Genomic DNA, 20,103 nt, shown 5'->3' with positions numbered 1-20,103 from the left:
TTGCATATTTTTTTCTGAAACAGTCCAGTAAACCATTTTTAATAGAAACAGACATTTTCTGGGTGATGTTAAAATATGGTTCTGTTCTAGAGTATGTAACACTGTTAATATGGTAACAAATATAGTGATTCATAATAAGAAATGTAACAGATTATTCCTAATTCCCTCTAAGTATACTGAGAGTCAGTTTGGTATAGTGGTAAAGGCATCAGGATAGAAACTAGGAGACTGTGAATTCTAGTTCAGCCTTAGGCACAAAGCAAACTCGGTGACCTTGGGGTAGTCACTTTCTCTTACACTAGGAAGCAGACAATGACACTTCTGAAATCGTGCCAAGAAAATTGTAGAGCCTTGTCCAGGAAGTCACCAGGAGTTAAGACTGATTCCTAAATAAAATAGTTTAAAGTGTCCTTGAATAAGTTTTGATAAACCTTTTTTCAAAAAACAGTAAAAGGAAGTGAGGCTTTTCAGTATTTTATCAGCTTGGCAGAGATAGGCAATTGTAGTATATGTTATTTGTACTTAAAAGTTTTTAGCAAAATCATTTTTAAATGGATAACATTTGCCAAACAGTTCCTTTAATCCACTCCAGGAGTGAAATTCTCCATGCACTGCATTGTTGGCTATAGACTATTCTGATGCGCAATTGAGCAATGCAGGAGTTTGTGAAAGTTTGTGTAACTGAGCCAAGGAATTTGGTTCTCTTTTTAGCTGCAGTTTAGTAACTACCTTGAGAAATATTTGGGGATTCCATAGAAAAGCCATATAGATCTTCATATGAGTTGCTCTAATAAATTGAAGCAGCATTTTCAATACACCAGTTGACACCAATTGTGTCCATTTATCACCTCTTGACATTTCAGTAATCACTTTTTGTTTTATGGTGTATTTTGTAAAAGAAGTAAACAGAAAACCAATGTATTGTAAGCAATGCAATATATGATTATTATTTTTTTGTTTTCTTTTGTAGTAAGTGGAAATGCCTTCTTCATTTCATAGGTGAATGTGTACGCTGTAGGATAGTCTATTTTAACAATTAGGATAAAAAAGCAATAAAGTACAAGTTCTGGAAATAAATAAATGCTTTTGAAAAAGAAAGAATGTGTTACAGCAGGGTTGATCCTGGCTAGTGCCTAAATGGGGCAATCTTAGGAAATCTTATGTCTGTTAGCTCACCTATTGATTGTTTCAATGTTTCCTGGAATTTGGCAGTGATAAATTATTTTCATAATGCTGCCAAAAAGCTGCATGGATATAAACCAGGGGTGAAATCTAAAAATTTTCCCTACCAGTTCTGTGGGCGTGGCTTATTGGTGGGCGTGGCTTGGTGGTCAAATGACTGGGTGGGCGTGGCCAATAACAATAAATAATAAAAATAATAAACAAAGTATAAAAAACAGTAAGAGGTACCAAAAACCAACTTTCACACTTTAACACACACAACACAACACAACACAACTGACTCACACACAATGTAAAAGCAGCTGCACTTCACACTTCACACAGCCACAAAAAGCTCAAAAACCAACTTTCACACTTTACACACACACAATACAACTCTCTCTCTCACACACACATACACACACAAAATGCCACATACAGCTTTCTGAGATTTTGTGTGTTTGTGTAGTTAGAGTGAAACACTACAGAAACACACCAAATCTCAGAAAGCTGCACAAATATTTTATTTTATTATTTTATTTTATTTTATTTTATTGTGGACTTCAATTCCCAGAGTTCCTCAGCCAGCAAAGCCAGCCAGCATTAGTTGATCACTGAGGAAATAGATTAGCTAAGCAATTGATTCTGTCTGGGCTGAAAGTGAAACTGCTTTCGAGCTGGGAAAAAAGCCATGCGTTCATCAGTAATCAGGTAAGTGCATTAGAATCTCTACTCTTACTTATAGAAAACATGTTTTCTACAAGTAAGAGTACAAGTAAGGTTCTGCTGATGAGAAACTCAGGTGAGATCGCCAGAGGAGACTTTAATTTTTTTTTTTAAAGTTTAAAGGCTCTGCCAATCTCAGCTGAGGAGTGGGATCCTCAAAGACTTTTTTTTTATTTTTAAAGGTATGTTTCGGCTGAAGAAAAACCGGCTTTTAGAAGTAAAAAAAAAAAAACTCTGCTGATGGTGCGGCTCAGCAGAGGCGGGGAGGGCGGGGCCAGGGATTTTTGCTACTGGTCCTCCGAACCAGCAGCCGCCATCGCTATCGTGCGAGCCGGTCTGAACCAGGAGCATTTCACCCCTGATATAATCTCCATGTGGCATGCTTGTATCTAGGGTCTCTCTACATTAGTTATCATGTAAAACTAAAGCACAGTAATGATATATAACTGCAATCTTGTCTGGGCTGGGACATACAGTAAGAATATTACCATGTTCAGTGCTGTTGAGCCGCCATATTCGATAACCTACCAACTCACGCTGACAGTAGCAAGCAAGAATCAAAATAGTCCTTTTAGGTTTTTGTTGTGGTGGTGGTTTGAATGGTTTTCTTTTTTTCTTAACCTTCCATTGATTTAAGTAGGAGGGCACTAAAATACCATTTTCAGGCTGCTGTAGTTGAAAATATAGTTGAAGATTCAAAGCTGCTTCTCTATTGCTTTCTAATGCCTTGTTTTGGAGGCATTACAAACACTAGCAAAACTACCTATGGTATATCTATAAAGTAAAGCCTTCAAGTTGAATTTGATTCTTGGAGACTTTATTGACATAATCATGCATATCTGTACCTTTTTCTAAGACCTCCCTTGGTGAGTGGATAGAAGTCTATATTGACTTGACAGTGCCACAGAAATATGGATGAAGAAGTAAAGAACTTTGGATTGAAAGCTGAATTCCTTGCTGCCAAAATTTTCCTATTTGGAACCAGCATGAGCAGAAAAAGACTTCCTGGGTCTATATCTATACCTATATCTAAACATGCGTCCTACATCTATGCCTAAGCATTATCTATGGAAGTACACCTATTGACTTTGTGTTAGGCATGTCTCCACATTAAAAAAGCATTCCTCCTTATGCTAAATCCCTATATCTGGAACTGGAGGTTAGAAACATTTTTATGCCCTTAGTTTTGAGGATCAATAAAATTTGCTAGCCCTGATGTTTCCAGCTAATTACTTAACCCTTTTATTTTTAATCTCTACCATACAAAAAAATTTACCTCACTCAATACTGGTAGGTTTTGATTATGTTTTCAGGGGTGGGCATCCACACACAAATTCACTTGGGACAAGAATGTCATCTAAGTTTCTTGACAATTAAGAAGGAGGCAAAATAATACCCTACTTAGAAAGGTTGGAGGTTAGACAGTGAATAATATACAAAGTATACTCAAATGCCTATCTATCTATCTATCTATCTATCTATCTATCTATCTATCTATCTATCTATCTATCTATCTATCTATCTATCTATCTATCTATCTGTCTAGCTGTCTAGCTGTCTAGCTGTCTAGTTGTCTAGCTATCTAGCTATCTCACAAAACAAATTTCCAGAGTGGTTCACTTACAAGCAGTGGAAGAGAAAATGACATAGAAGAAAGAGTATATGAAAAGAGATTTAAAAAATTCATTGTGTGAATATGTAGCAAAAAAGCCTTTTAAATTGTAATTATAATTCCCATAAAAAATTATAACCCAAGGCAACCTTTGAAGATTTTCTGGTGTCCATATCTGACATGTTGTGAGCAAACTTATTTGGCCCTGTTATCCTGATGATTAACCAAATAATTGCAAACTATGTTGACTAGTCTTCAATGTGTCAAATATATTTTGTTGCCCTGTTATAATCAACCTACACAATTACTCCTATGTAATTTGTCTCTCTCTCTCTCTGTGGAAAAATTGGAAATGTAAACATTCACCAATCTAACTATCCATTTTTCCATGCCATAGAGATATTTCATGCATAAAACAGATGTTCCCTGGGTGTTTATGAAGCAAGAGCAAACTAAAGCTTCTGCCTTAAGGTGACCTAGAATTCTGTTGATTTTAGAGGAGAAATGAATCTGATGAAGGTTGTGAGGATGGATCTGCTTTTCTAGATCTGTATGTGTAAGATTTTGTCATAAAGAAGAGATCAGAATAGTGATATAATACAAATAGACCTTTCCTCTTGGAGAGATCTCCCATGACTTAATTCTGATGCATATCCAGGTCATTTTGCACTTGGATCTTTTTCGTTTAATTTATGAGAAATAGTCAGTATGACTATCATGAATTGAATATGAAATAGTATTAATAAACAGAAAAATACACAGTAATGTATATTTTGTATACAATAATGTATATTGCTATTGTTTTAGCAATTTTGTATTATTATTTTTTTTGCTGCAAAGAACTAGCACAGTTGCCTTTGCTAGTCCTTTGCAGCAAAACAAAACATGCAAGGAAGCTTTAATTTTAATTTTCATGATAGAGGCAAAAAGAAAGAAATGGAAAGAAGTGCTTCAAAAAGCAAGACACCATTCTTTCTTTATCCCAGTAGTCCTTCACCCATTGCTGGGATAAAGTGCTCTTGAAGTGGCATAAATCTCTATTGGTAGGAAATCTGCTGTCTATTCTGCTTCTACTGCCCTTGCTTCAATACCAGATCGAGCAACATCTAACTTCCTTCAAAGCAATGGGTGACAAAGCCTAACTGATTTTACACACCTTGAGGCTGGCCTTTGGATGCTAGAAGAATAAGAGAGAAAAATATATAATTTAACTGGTAGAGCCAGGATACCCATTAGCCCATGAAATATAGAACACATTTCTCATTTCTACAAAAAAACAACAACACACAAATTTGTTTATCTTGGATAATTTCCTATTTTTTCCCTTATTTCAGTAAAGCATGTTAAGATGAGAAATACTGATTAATCAGTGAATTTCAAAGCCGAATGGAGATTTTTGAGTTTTCATAAGGGATTATTATATCCTACATGACCTTGAATTAGAAAGTTTTCAAATTTTTAAAAATTGTTTTAAAACCTATTTGACCAAAAGCAATAATCAAGTTTTATAAATATGATTATTCCTCCCTGTGGGTAAGCAATGCTTTGTGGAAGCTACTTTCTTCTTTCTTAAAAATACAAGTCTACTTCAGGCTTTTAAAAAAATAGAATAGGATAGATTTTTTTTTATTGGCCAAGTGTGATTGGACACACAAGGAATTTGTCTTGGTGCATACGCTCTCAGTGTACATAAAAGAAAAGATATGTTTGTCAAAAAACCCAATATCCTAGGTGATGTCAGCTCCTGGTGACTACACAGACATTTCATGTAATTTTCTTGGCAACAACATGGAAATGTTTGTCATGGCCTTTTTATCAGAATATATGGGGTTTTTTTTCACTTTCTAGTAAGCTTTTAGTTCTGGATCTGAGCCCAGCTATGACCAGCCCTGCCTTAGTTTTTTTTAAGGACAGTCATACTGGTTCCATTACCTACTGTGGATTATATACATATCTTTAAAACACATGTTTTAAAAGGTAACCTCTGCTGTTTATTTTACTTCAGTTCAAATTTATGTTAGGAACAAAGTTGTTAAAAGCAAAACTTTTCCAGTAATTTTCACAACGCCTCCTCATTGGTAGGAGAGGTTCCTGAGACAATTGCAGAAATGTGGTACCCTATGGTAAATATTTTCTCTGTTTCCATATTGCTGGAAAAGCATCTGTAACAAAGAGAATTTGCTTCAGAACCAACATTTATCTTGAAGTCTAAAGCAACTGATCAATTTTAGTTGAATTTATGAAAGAAGCCCATTAGGAGAAGCCTCTGAAGGCATTACAGGTATTCCTCAACTTACAATCATTTGTTTAGTGACTGTTCAAAGTTACAACAGCACTGAAAAATGTTACTTATGACTGCTCCTTGCACTTATGACCGTCGCAGCATCCCCAAGGGTATGTGATCAAAATTCGGGTGCTTAACAGCCTGCGTGTATTGATGAAGGTTTGCAACCTTGCCGAGTCACATGATCACCATTTGCGATCTTCAGCATCAGCTTCCGACAAAGTCAAGGGGAAAAGCCAGATTTTCTTAACCATGTGATTGACTTAACAACTGCACACAAAAAAAGGCTGTAAAATTGGATGTGTTTCAGTTAACAATCACCTTCCTTAGCAATGGAAATTCTGTGGTTATAAATTGAGAATTACTGTAGATATTTAAAACACATAGTGGTGTTTTAAACATTTAAATGACCAAGCTGCATCTAAAAGCTCCAAGACATTTTATATGATCTGAGCAAACTGTTTGCTGTTTTCAATCAACCCATTCGACAAAACTTTACAAATTTCACTTATCTCATTGTAGCTAAATATTATGGCAAAATAATGCAATAGGAATACATCTCTTTAAGCTCCAGACTCATCTTCAATTTTTGGTCCCTGTCGGTAGCCTGCTCAACCCTCCTGAGCAGACCTGGGCATTTTACAGTGTTTAGGTGATCCCAACTTGGCCAGCAGCATTGGCAGCATTGGCAGCATTGGCGGGGCAGTGTGGGGTAGCAGCAATGGTGGGAATGGGGCATCGGTGTGGCAGCAACAGCGTTGGCAGCGGGGAAGAGCAGAGCGGTGGTAGCACTGGGGATTGGGCAAGGTGGGCCTCCACAGCATTCCCAGTTTCTCATGTGGTGCTTTGGGAAAATTAATTGCCCATCCTTGTCAGGAGTTTGCTGTGGGGATAACAGAGATACATTTCTTCCTTGTTATTCTTACTGTTTAGCATTCCTATATTGGGTCAAAGACAAGTGAGATTTGGGAAGTGGTATAGCATAGCTCATGGTGTCTTAGTGGCTAAGATGCTGAGCTTGTCGATCGAAAGGTCGGCAATTCAGCGGTTCAAATCCCTAGTGCCACGTAACGGGGTGAGCTCCTGTTACTTGTCCCAGCTTCTGCCAACCTAGCAGTTCGAAAGCACGTAAAAAATGCAAGTAGAAAAATAGGGACCACCTTTGGTGGGAAGGTAACAGCGTTCCGTGCGCCTTTGGCGTTTAGTCATGCTAGCCACATGACCACGGACATGTCTTCAGACAGTGCTGGTTCTTCGGCTTTGAAATGGAGATGAGCATTGCTCCCTAGTGTCGGGAACGACTAGCACATATGTGCAAGGGGAATCCTTTACCTTTTTATAGCATAGCAATAAAATGGAATTTATGAGAAATCTTTGTTATGACGTTTGAACCTTATCCTTGGATTTTCCATCCAGAATTTACCTGAGAGCAGTGCAGTCTTTGCTCAGGGAAACAGTTCTGACTAAGGATTCTTTTTTACAGGATTCTCAATTTTATGTCTAAGTTGCTGGAGAATACATTGATCATCTACTTTTCATTAAAATGAAACAAGTAGTCTCTATTTGAGTTGGTTAGGTTGTGAAAGGTTTAGGCGTCTCCTTGAAACAAATATGGTGTAGCCATCATAGGTAAAATTTGAGCAGTGATTCAAAGAGTGATTTATCACTTCATTATATTTTGAAGTGAGGGTTAGCTGCTGACATGGATCTGTGATTAATAACATCAAACAACATTAGGTTAGTCAGGCATCCAATGGTTATCTGAATTCAGTTTGTCTCACCTTTCATTGACAACTATGCATGTATACATTTCACTTAACATATAAAGAATATGCCATTCTGGAAAATTTTGCCTTTGCAGAAATTTTAACTGGTGAATTATGTGCATGCCTTCTTGTGTGCATTCTGTATGTGTCATTCCACACTAATTCTGTTCAATTGATATGTTCCCATATTAAATTCAATATCTGAAACAGCTTTTTTTCTTTGAAAGTTTGTCTGCATATAAGTGAATAACTGATGTTTATCTATGGAACATAATAGTTGTTTGTGGTGGGATAAGATTCATATATACCAAATGCTAGCATGTGAATTGCTTTGTTTTATCAGAACAATGTTATATTTACTCTAAAACCTTTTCATCAATTAATCATGGTAGTTGGTGGATGAAACTACCAACTGCTTTAGAATTCAGTTATTTTTTCTAAGGTAAATAACCTTTTTTTAAAAAGTGGATATGTGCTAGATCAAACAAAGGTATCTCCCTGTAAGTGTTATTTCACTAAATTGATCAAAACTAAAAAGCTGAATTAAGCATGGAAAATCATTAAAGTATTCTAGGTCACACCTCCTCTTCCTGTTTTGTTTTTGTTCTTTTTTGTTGTCTAATTGTTTCTAAAAATAGAATTAAAATTACAAGGAAACTCTACAAAGCATTAGCTGTTTAAGTAATAAAGGATTTCATCAGAAAGTGTCAGCAGTTCAGATAGAAATGGAACCATTGAAATTTTTTTTCTCACTAAATTGGATTCTCTATCTTTGGATAATTCTACAATCTATGTTTTCAGAAAAAAAGAGAAGATAAAAGTGTGTAGAGTAAAGAAACATGAGCTTTAGCAAACTTAGTATTTCCTCAAAGAAATATACCTTTCCTTTCCCCCCCCCCCCTTTTATTTTGAAAAGCAGTATTTTAGGGCTTCCTTTTCCTGACTTTAGAGAAGTGATATTGCACAGAGGGTTTTAGTCCTCCCCATGCTTCAACCATACTAGCAGAACCATAATTACATTCACTGCTTTTGTGCGTGGTCTGCATTTGACAGTGTGCTATTTTTAACCTCTAAAGAAATGTCCAAGTTTAACCATTTCAAACAGATAAAATGATCAAAAGGGATTTTTTTTAGCCTGTACTCATCATTTAAATTGTTAAAATCACCATAAAATCATGGTTTTTATATACGCTCATTTAGGGCAGAGAACTGAGATCAAGATGAAATTGAGGAGACATCCCTGCCTCAATACAGATTTGTAAGATTTCAGAAGCCACTTATATAAAATTTACAGATATGAATAAGTCTTTGAGAAATGGCATGGTAACTCTCACTATCGCTGTGTTACACCTGCAGCTTCCGTCTCTACCAACTCAAGTTCTTCAGCCTAAAGAAGTAGCTAGGATTTGTGAAAGGTCACTTAAAGCAGAAAAAGTTTTGAAAAGGCCAGAAGGGGGTAGATAATTAGAAGGAAAAAGAAAAAGAAAGGAAAACAAGTAAATTTATACATGGTCAATAGTTGCAGAAATGACAAAGTTGACCACTGGTCTTGGCTAAACTTGGCAGAATTGTGGATAAAATTTGGCAGTGTTTTTCTCACATTCTTTATGGCAGATAAGAATGAAATAAAACACAATAAATTGAATGCCCATTGCAGTCCACAATTTAAACTCTAGTCTGCTTTGTCCCATGCTATAGAAATTAGTGGCTACTCCGTGGGTTACTTGGTGGCCTTGTGAAGCTGAGACATGTGTAGAAAACAGCCTTCTTTTAATCTAATGACTGATGGTTCCAGTGTCCACCTTGAACCAATTGTTAGACTCTTTAGCAACTACCTAAAACTAAAAATTGACCAAGCAAGATTCTTTAAAATATATTTAGTAATATTTATTGAGCTCAGAGGGATGCTGTTAGAATTCCAGCAGTTGAACTTCTTTCAATTTAGAACTGATCTGGCCTGATGTATCAGTACCTCTTATTTTCTTTCTAATAACCTTCCTGTAAAAGAAAAACTTGCATCTGACTTTTAACATAATGGTCTCCAGAACCATTGCCAACCTGAGAACTGATTTTTGCAGACTCCTGTAATAATCAGATTTTTGGTTTGAAGGTCTGTTGAATATTTTTTTAAAAAAGCAGATATACAGAATCTGAAGCTCCTGAGCTACATGTGGCTCCCTAATGCCTTGGGACGATTTTCAGAAGTTTTTCTTTTTAACAGATACCACCAAATAGTACTTTTACATGTATTAGAAAGTGAGAAATAATTGATTACATAACTGTGGAATAATCCAATTAATTTGAGTTAATTTAAACTAAGTAGAACTATCTAATCAAATTAGAATTTTGTTTGGCCATATCGACAATTTTTTGAATGTAAGTTTTAAAGTATCTTTCAAAAAAACAAGTACAACAACAGACATAGAAAATGCGGGTGCCTCCATTGTACAGAGATGCCTGTCCTCCCACTTATGCATTGCATATTTCTAAATTTATTTAGAATATTTGTATGCTTAAATCATATCAATGGCCCAGAATGGCTCCCAGAAATACAATGAAAACAAAAGCACAATGTAAAACAGAAGTTAATGCATTATTAAAACAGTAAGATGCTTTATATTTACATTATAGAAATATAAGCTATCGAAAGAGTAAAAACAGTTAAAGCCTAGGTAAAAACTTTTATCTGTTCGAGTCCCTTTTCCTGATGTCTCGTGGGGTATAATAAGACAAGGGTTTGTTTCAACTCCAATGGCATTTTGTTCTATAACTTGAATCTGAACATGAAAAAAAGAAACATAAATAACTGTAAAATTATTTTATTTTTACTGCATGAATATGCTGCTGCAGCCACAGCTAATTCTGGTGTCAATGTAACTACTGGAGCTGCAGTGATCTAATCATGCAAGACAGACTCTGTGGGATTAGGCAATCCTGCAAGATCCTTTATCTAAAGCTGTTTAAGGCTTTATACATCATTAAAAACATTTTTAATTGGCCTCAAAAAGCAACCAGCAACCATTGAAGTTGTGTCAAATGGATGTTGTCAAATCTCAAGAGATACTCACACTACCCATGCTGCTGGGTATTCTGGCCCAGCTGCAAGCTTTAGTCTGTCTTTCGGGCTAGTCACAGAGCATAATTTCTAATACAATAATTCAAACTGGAGGCTACCAGCATGTGAGTCACCAAAGCTAGGTTTCTCCTCTGATTGGGGTTTCAGCTGGTTTAACAGTTTTAACAATTGAAGTTAACTGTTTTCCTTGCCATTGTTTTCCCATGATTGTCCAGCGTCAATGGTAGATCCAAATTGAGAAACTGATCTACAGGGAGAAGTCAATCAATTATTGTCTGCACTTTGTATTTATTCATTTCAGGAAATCAAGACTGTTTAGGGTAATGGCCATTCAGCATGGGACATGATACTATATATAACAGTGTAACTAACAAGTCTAGGCTCCTGCTCTTCTGGGATTTTTATAGAGTTTCTAATGATATCAACTGTTCAACATTAATACAGATTATTTCAAAAAGCTGTTTGCAAACTGCCCTTGTTATTCATGAGTCTCAGCTATGCATCACATTTCCTGTATTTGCAGGGATTGATGATTCCTGAGGCTCTTTCCAGCACAGTAATTTCTGCTGATAAGGGAAAATATTTGCAGAGGTGTGTGTGTTTGTTTACAGGATATAAATGTAGAACAAATGCACAATGGTGGAATATAATGGCAGAAAGCTTCTATAAAACGGTTAAGTTTTCTACAAAACAGTTAAGACCACACATATTTCTATAATCTCCCCTGTGAAGTCTTCCATTATCCAGTCCTAGATGCTTACTATCTTTATTGTAAACCACCAGGAAATGTTGATAGCCAGCAATAAACCAATCTAAATAATTAAATGAAAATTGAAATAAAAGGCAACCTCTAGCCAAGGTGGATTATATTTACGTTCTTCCTATACTCTCCTTTTTAACAGCTTCTCACAGATGCCAACAGCTTCAGGGAAACATGACACCAATGATAACATTACCATATTCACTCGGATCCTTGATGGCCTATTGGATGGATACGATAACAGACTTCGCCCAGGTCTGGGAGGTATGATAAATAATACAATAATTTTTATTTTATTTATTTATATCTCATCTTTATTATTTTTACAGATATCTTAAGGTAGCAATGATATCCTTTCTCCTCCTATTTCTCAACAACAACAACAACAACAACAACAACAACAACAACAACAACAACAACAACAGTGATTTGACTTAGGCTGGGAGAGAATGACTGGTTCAAGGTCATCCAGCTGGCTTTCATAATTAAGACGGGAGCAGAACTCACGAAGGTCGTGCTTTCTAGCTCGATGCCTTAACCACTAGACCAAATTGGCTCTCAATATACACCATACTGAAAGTGCTGTATGTAATAATAAAGAAAACACTTGTTTGGTGTGGCTCCTTGGTTGTGACACATATCTATTTTAAATAACAGCAACCTTCCTGCTATCATTCTTGCAATATGTTCAATGTTTCCTCCCCGAGACACAATTTCAGAAATGCTTTTGTTTGCTTTATGCCCCTTAGTTGGTTCATTTTATCATTCATGATTTTGTTGCTATGTTTTAATGTAGATATTATAACCATTCTGTACATTTCCACCCCTAACCACCCCAACGAAGCTGTTGAACTGATGTCCCGGTGTCTGGAGGCCGTGCGGGTCTGGATGGGGAAGAACAGGCTTCGACTCAACCCTTCCAAGACTGAGTGGCTGTTGATGCTGGCATCCCGGTACAGCCAGCTGACTCCATCGCTGACTGTGGGAGGCAAATCATTGGCCCCTAGGGAGAGGGTCCGCAACTTAGGCATTCTCCTGGATGTACGGTTGTCTTTAGAAGAACATATGACGGCCGTCGCCAGGGGAGCTTTTTATCAGGTTCGCCTGATACGCCAGTTGCGTCCCTTCCTAGACTGGGATTATTTTTTTATTTATTTTATTTATTTATTATTTATTTATTTACATTTATATCCCGCCCTTCTCCGAAGACTCAGGGCGGCTTACAGTGTATAAGGCAATAGTCTCATTCTATTTGTATATTTACAAAGTCAACTTATTGCCCCCCCAACAATCTGGGTCCTCATTTTACCTACCTTATAAAGGATGGAAGGCTGAGTCAACCTTGGGCTGGGCTTGAACCTGCAGTAATTGCAGGCTGCTGTGTTCTAATAACAGGCTTCTTACAGCCTGAGCTACCACGGCCCTATGCACGGTCACTCATGCCCTTGTCACTTCCCGCCTGGACTACTGCAATGCTCTCTACATGGGGCTCCCCTTGAAGAGCACCAGGAGACTCCCATGTAACACCTCTCCTGCGCAAGCTGCACTGGTTGCTGGTGGTCTTCTGGGTGCAATTCAAGGTGTTGGTTATCACCTTTAAAGCGCTCCATGGCATAGGACCAGGTTATCCACGGGACCGCCTACTGCCACCAATAGCCTCCCACCGACCTGTGCGCTCCCATAGGGAAGGCCTCCTCAGGGTGCCGTCAGTCAAACAATGTCGACTGGCGGCCCTCAGGGGGAGGGCCTTCTCTGTGGGGGCTCCTGCCCTTTGGAATGAGCTGCCTCCGGGGTTGCGTCAACTCCCTGACCTCCGGACCTTCAAACGCGAGCTTAAGACCTTTTTGTTCTATTGTGCGGGGCTGGCCTAACGCAATTTTAATGTGGGGGGTTTGTTAGGATTTTATGACAGTTTTAACTTATTTTGGGCAAATTAGAATCAGATTTTTAAAATGTTTTGATTTTTGTTTATGTTGTTTTATTCTGGCTGTAAACCACCCTGAGTCTTTCGGGAGAAGGGCGGTATAGAAATTAAATTATATATAAAAAAATTATAAAACCATTCGCTGCCCTTTGAATAAAGGAGAGTATATACCAATGTTTTAAACATATATAATTGTAGGAGCAACATGTCAAAACAAGGGATTATAACAACCTTCCCAAAGGTTTCCTTTCTTTTATTTTTTTTAATTTTTTTTAATCTTAAAGATTGTTTTATGTCTTCCAGTCAGAATTCATGCTTATCATCTTGAGAACAATCACTGAGAGAAACCCAGTTCGTCTTTCATGGGGATAGAGAGGATTTTATTTAAAAGCAAGCTGTAGGGTCTGTGCTGCCAGACTATATGAAAATCACCTGCAGTCACATTTAATATGAGGGCGATGGGGATGCAGTAACTTGTAAGAAAAGCCCCCATTTTGAAAATTTTGGAATTAAGAGGTCGTAAACAGTGGAGGGATTCAAGTAATTTAACAACCGGTTCTCTGCCCTAATGATTTCTTCCAACTTCCAGTTGCCAAACTGCTTAGAAAGTTAACAACCGGTTCTCCCGAAGTGGTGCGAACTGGCTGAATCCCACCACTGGTCATAAACCTCTTTCAGCATGTCCCCAGCATAGACTCCTTTCTACCTTTCCTGCTGTAAGGAAATGGCACTGGAAAGATCTTCTAAGGATGTATCACTTTTTCTCTCCACTCCTACTTCTTTTCATGCTCTGTGCACAGGATGGCCTCCCGAGATGAATACCAACATTTCATAAAAACAGAGATAAAGATCTATCCCATGAAGTTAACTAATAAAATTGATTGTGCTCTCATACTTAAATGCCGCTGAATTTCTAGTAAACAAGTTTCTACAAATTACCAAATATTTTAGACTTCAGTAAATAAATTAATGGCTCCTTTAATGAGTAAATCAAGAAAGTCAGTTTGGTGTAGTGGTTAAAACTGGATATTCTAGTCCTGCTTTAGTCATAAAACCAGCTAGATGACTTGGGACAATCATCCTCTCTCAGCCCTAAGGAGGAGCCAATGGTAAGCACTTTTGAAAGTGCTTGCCATTGAATTATCTTTTGCCAAGATAATTCAAACACTCAATAGGAATAAAAAGCTGATTTGAAGATGGAGAGGGGGCGGAAATGAAATACACAAATTTATGCACAAAACATGTCATAAAACTAGGCAGAAATCATTATTCTATTTTCTAGAATAATAAGACTAAACCTCTTGATATGTGAAATAAATCATATGTAGATGTGATTTGAAAGAGACCATCATTTCAGAAGAGAGGAAAATGTAATATAACCCAAATATAAGCTTTATTTACTGAACCTGATTCTCTCTCTCTTGCGTAGATTTTTGCTTGGCTTTGCTTTTTAAAAAGAACCTCACCAGTAAGGATGTGTGAATTTCCTTATTTCTGTTTTGTATAAGTGTGATTTTCTTCAAAATCTCTCTCCCAACCCTCACACATTTATACTAGGGTAAAATAAAACTGGAAAGTCAGTTGCATAATTTTGGAGGAAACAACATCATGTGCATCCTGACTTTTTTAAAATTTCTTTTATATTTTACTGGCAACAGCGTGGGAGGACCACTTTATTGTATTACTTACAGAAAGAGACTTGAGGGAAAAAATACTTATAGAAATAGGTAGAAAAAGACTTCCACAAATCTGACACAAATGCCAACCAGTTCCTTAACTGGGCCCCAGTTTCAGATTCTAAAATAACAAGCCTTATAAGACAGCTGAAAGCTGGCATAGTCCCAGGTAATTACTTCAATAGTAATAAAAGTTTATGCAATAATTTGGAATGGTGAATCCCTGTTTGCTTTTCTCTTGATCTATGTCTGTCTATCACTGTGGGCAAAAAACAAAGCATTATAGTGACATCTATCTGTAAAACAGTGGTCAGCAGTTGCCTTTAAAACAGAATAATTAATTCTCTGCTACATAATAAATTGTCTGATTAAGTCAGTCTAGACCAAAGCATATTTTGGCAGATGAGCAAACATGTTTTAAAGCTGGACATTCTATATCCTTGACCATGCCCTCATACAGCAACATCTGGCTGAAAAGTATTAATCAAAGCTAGGCACATTTATTCATCAGGTTTAGGGCTGCACTTCATTTTACTTCCAGGATAAGGTTGTGGCATACACTCATAAATATGTAGGTAGCAGCTACTAATGCTAATGCATAAACTTGATGAGAATTCTAGAATAAAAGTTCTGTTGCTGTATGCAAGGTTATTTCACTAAAGAGATTCCAACTTGAAAAGAGAGATGGGGATATATTTTTCCTCCAGTTTAATTTGTATATTAACCTTCTTGTGTCCAAAATAACTAATTTAGAGCACCCACAAAATGAGGCAATAGAAATTTCACAACCATATTATACTATGGTTTTTATATGTAGACAGTGTAATGTTTATATATCAAACCATCTATTGGGTTTAATTAAAGCTAGTGGTCTAGTCAATATCCCCCTGAGGTTGTACCTGAGATCAGCTCCTCTAAAATCAAGATCTTAATTTTTGAAAAGCAACCTGAAGTACATTCCTAGTGGTTAGAAGACAAGCTTATACATCAGGTATTTTTTTTCTCCAAATAATAGCTGCATTAAAACTTTATTTGGTCAAAACACATATGCAGCTACTGTGGCCCTAAATGGTCCTCAAGAAGTCTTAAAGAGAGAGGGAGGCTTGATCAAAATTGAGAATTGAGCTGAATGTATTTGCATTGATGTATATTGCTTGAATTTAGTGCTCTTTTCACAAAGTCTGGATTCTCTACTTAATGGGGCAATTGTGAATCCATAGGGAACAAGACAATTCTGCAAAAATGGCAGTGTCTTCTTACATTGCATTTTTATAAGAATGCAAGTATTCACCTTATAACTCTATTTAAAAAGTATCCGTGCAGTTCTGTTTGTTCTAGGTTTGCTTCTATTATAAAACCAATGGCAATTTCTATGAACATGGCCAAATTTTGCTATCTTGTTTATAAAACAGGCATATTTTGATTGCACGGACAATCCTGCCATAAACTATGTTGTTTTATTTTGTTTCCTCTGCTGTTAATTTGCTAAATTGCAGTCATTGATGAGATGCACACAAGTTGTATCACTTACCTATCTCATGATGTGCGTGTTTTTGTCATGACTTGAAGCAGATTCCTTTGAAAATGTACATTTAAAATTATAGTTTTCTTCAGAATTAAGTGTGTTTCTAATCCAGAAATAAAAATATTAGGAATTTTCCTTTTAGTATTAGGATGGGGAAAAATAGAACACATCAGTTTGTTTATAGTTAACATTGTTGTGTATGTGTGCCTTTCAGTCATTATTTAACTCCTGGTGACTGCCTGGACAGGACCCTGCAGTTTTCTAGGCAAGATTTCAGAAGTGGTTTGCCATTGTCTGTTTCTTCCTAGGGCTGAGAGAGTGTGATTGGTCCAAGGTTAATCAGCTGGCTTCACGGTTAGGCAAAATGAGAACTCACCATCTGGTTTCTAGCCTGAATCCTTAACAACTGCAACAAACTGGCTCCTAATTAATTAATTAAAATATTTTTATTAAACATTAGGAGTCTCCAAAATTGAAAAATTAACTATAATATATATTAGTGGCAATTATCAAAATACTAGGTATTTTTTAAAAAAGATTGTGGCAAAATACTATAAATCTTTCAACATTAAAAACAATATAAATATCTTCAAAGTTTCAAAAGTTGTAATGGATTTTTTTTCATCTTATGAAAATTATGGGGTAAAATATGTAAGTATTTGTCAGGAATCAAAAATTGACTTGATAGTACAAAATCAGTCAGTCAAGTCTCCTAAGCCATATTTGAATAGTAAGTACATTCTTAACTAATGGGAGCATTTGGAGGTTGGGAAGGATCCAAAAAAGTCAAGATGGCAATCACACAGTTGAAGCCCTGCTGCCCTTTTTTAATGCGTATGTACTATTGAAGACTATTTGTATCACATGCATGATGCACTTGAAAAGGAATGTGGCCATGGTTACCTATTTGTGTCAACCCTCTTGACTATTTTTGATTCTCACTCTGCAGAAGTCCTATTAATCAGCTCATATTATCAAGCTGATGTTTTCTGAAAGAAGAATAAAGGAGGTTAACTTTTAAGTTGTGCTGAAAAATAAGTCTACTTGATTGGTTAGACGATCAGCATTGGTTTTTTGCAAAACCATATATGATGTGGCAAATGCAGCTACCTTGTAGAGTTACAGATATTTAACATTCATACCTTGAAGGCCAAGCTAAGTCTTGTAACAGATGTAAGCTATATTACTTATCCCCAATGATTTGTTATGAAGTTGGGGCATCTAATGTCTTCCCCTGGAAATTTTCCTCTTTGTTTTATTTTTCTTTGTATGCTTACATATATTATTGTATAATGTTGCATGAATCCAGGAGCTGTGGTAGTGCAGTGATTAAAATGCAGTATTACAGGCTCTGCCCATAGCCAGGAGTTCGATCCTGACCAGCTCAAGGTTGACTCAGCCTTCCATCCTTCCAAGGTCGGTAAAATGAGGACTCAGATTCTTGGGGGCAGTATGCTGACTCTGTAAACCACTCACAGAGTGCTATAAAGCACTATGGAGCAGGATATAAGCTTAAGTACTATTGTTATGTAACATTGTATGTTGAATCCCAACAGGCAGCACATTGCCCTATTAATTGAAACTTAATTTAGGCTCTTAGAAGTAACTTTTGTTTGGATCCAATCTTGCACCTATTTTATATACTTATTTCTATTTGTGCTCAGAACTTTTTCCCTTGGGTTTATCTGCAATATATGTAGCACTGACAAAGATTTTGTGGTATATACTATACAGAAGTGATGAGTGATTATTGTTTTTCTCAGAACTAAGATAGGCAATGTTTTTCAGTTTTTTGGCCAATATGCCTTCCAAAATTAAAATTGCTAAAAGCTACTGATGTTTTGAGTGAGATTGTTGAAATACAGTGTTCTTACATGAGACTGAGATGTTGGTGTTTTCACTTGCTATTTATTTTAAATGTTTTAAATTATTTTGGGAAGATTAGTGATGCTTTTTAGAGATGTAGCAGGCATATTGCCACTTTTCGGCCCAGGGTTTGATTTTACACCCATATTACTGTCAAATAGTTTGATGTGGGAGATGAAAGCTCATTCCTATTTGAGTCCCAGGGAATACTCTTAGTGCTGCATAAGTTCTGTTATCAAGAACAAAGCTAAAGACAGGTCCCTCCCTCACCCGCTAATACAGCAGCTGTTGATTTACCACATGCTTTTCTTTTCCAATAGAGAGAATAACGGAAGTGAAAACAGATATTTATGTCACCAGTTTCGGTCCAGTTTCTGACACTGAAATGGTAGGTTGGCCTGCACAGATTCTAAACTTCTCCTGTTATCGTTGCTTGGATAATTTAACAAGTGGATCCTTATGCAATTCTCTCTTCTTTATACCAGGAGTATACTATTGATGTTTTTTTCCGACAAAGCTGGAAAGATGAAAGGCTTCGATTTAAAGGCCCAATGCAACGTCTCCCTCTTAACAATCTCCTGGCCAGTAAGATTTGGACCCCAGATACTTTTTTCCACAATGGCAAGAAATCCATTGCTCATAACATGACCACTCCCAATAAGTTGCTGCGTCTTGAGGATGATGGAACCTTGCTGTACACAATGAGGTGAGCCTTATGACAGCTGATGTACTTTGAATCTCATTCTACATTCTTCATAAAAGCAGGAAAAACCCTCACACCTACATGGGAGAATGTCCAAAATCAGTGGAAATCACTATCACACTTTTCAGTTAGCAATTAATGCACAATATTGAACAAAACTGTTTTTAATGAAACCCTTCCCTTTCCCCACAATATTCACCATGGATTTACGGCTTAAACTAGAGAGTTTAATTTGCTCCTGCTTTTGTACATTTTTCTTAGTTGAAATGATCAAAGTTTAGGATGACTCAAGTAACTTTAATTAAATTTAATGAATTAAAATACAAGAAGTTGAAGATGTGGATGAATAGGTGTTTGAGCAGATATATTTTTTCGTTCCTGGTAGTTCTGGATTTTAAATATTAAATATTAAAAACTGTCAAAAGTTCTATTTTTTAATAGTAAAAGGTAACGGTTTCCCTGTCAGTCATGACCAACTATAAAGCATAGTGCTCATCTCTGTTTCTTGGCGGAGGAAGCCAGTGTTGTCTGAAGACAATTTCCATGGTCATATGGCCAGCATGGAACACTGTTACCTTCCCACTGAAGTTGTACCTATTAATCTACTCACAATTGCATGCTTTTGAACTGCTCAGTGGGCAGGAGTGGGACAAGTATCAGGAACCCACCCCATTGCATGGCTTCAGGTCTCGAACCTGTGCATAATAGTAATTTAATACTGTTAGTAAAAAGAAAAGGAAAGGAAAAAGGGAGAAAAATTAGACAAACGGAAAAGAAAGAAAACATACAAATATAGTTAAAAAAAGAAAAATATATAAAAAAGGACTTCCCATCTTTATCACACATATGAATAATTTTAGTAATGTATTACATTCTTTTAAAATATAACAAAATATTTCTTCTTATATCTCATCTCTTATCTATCAAGTCCTTATAGCCTCCTCTGTCAGCAAAAGTCCATTATTAGTGATAACACCATTTATATTTCAAACTTGATCAAATAAACCAACTTGATTTTACTCCA

The 20,103-nt window shown here is 36.5% G+C and overlaps 1 protein-coding gene across 2 annotated transcripts in view; it reads left to right on the top strand.

Moving 5' to 3' along the window:
• GABRA5 (gamma-aminobutyric acid type A receptor subunit alpha5) overlaps positions 1-20,103 on the top strand; it is an 85,132-nt gene that overhangs the window by 5,402 nt on the left and 59,627 nt on the right. Inside the window, exons 1-4 of one of the 2 annotated variants that reach the window (XM_058185366.1) lie at positions 11,110-11,138; positions 11,528-11,649; positions 18,697-18,764; positions 18,862-19,082. In XM_058185366.1, coding sequence (XP_058041349.1) covers positions 11,110-11,138; positions 11,528-11,649; positions 18,697-18,764; positions 18,862-19,082 — 440 coding nt within the window. Of the gene's footprint in view, positions 1-11,109; positions 11,139-11,527; positions 11,650-18,696; positions 18,765-18,861; positions 19,083-20,103 lie in introns of those variants that run through there. The other variant, XM_058185365.1, reaches the window with a different exon arrangement.

Source organism: Ahaetulla prasina, chromosome 5, assembly GCF_028640845.1.
Source record: "Ahaetulla prasina isolate Xishuangbanna chromosome 5, ASM2864084v1, whole genome shotgun sequence".
NCBI classification, from domain to species: domain Eukaryota; kingdom Metazoa; phylum Chordata; class Lepidosauria; order Squamata; family Colubridae; genus Ahaetulla; species Ahaetulla prasina.
Note: the sequence above shows the minus strand (reverse complement) of the source record. Positions and strands in the feature narration are given on the sequence as shown.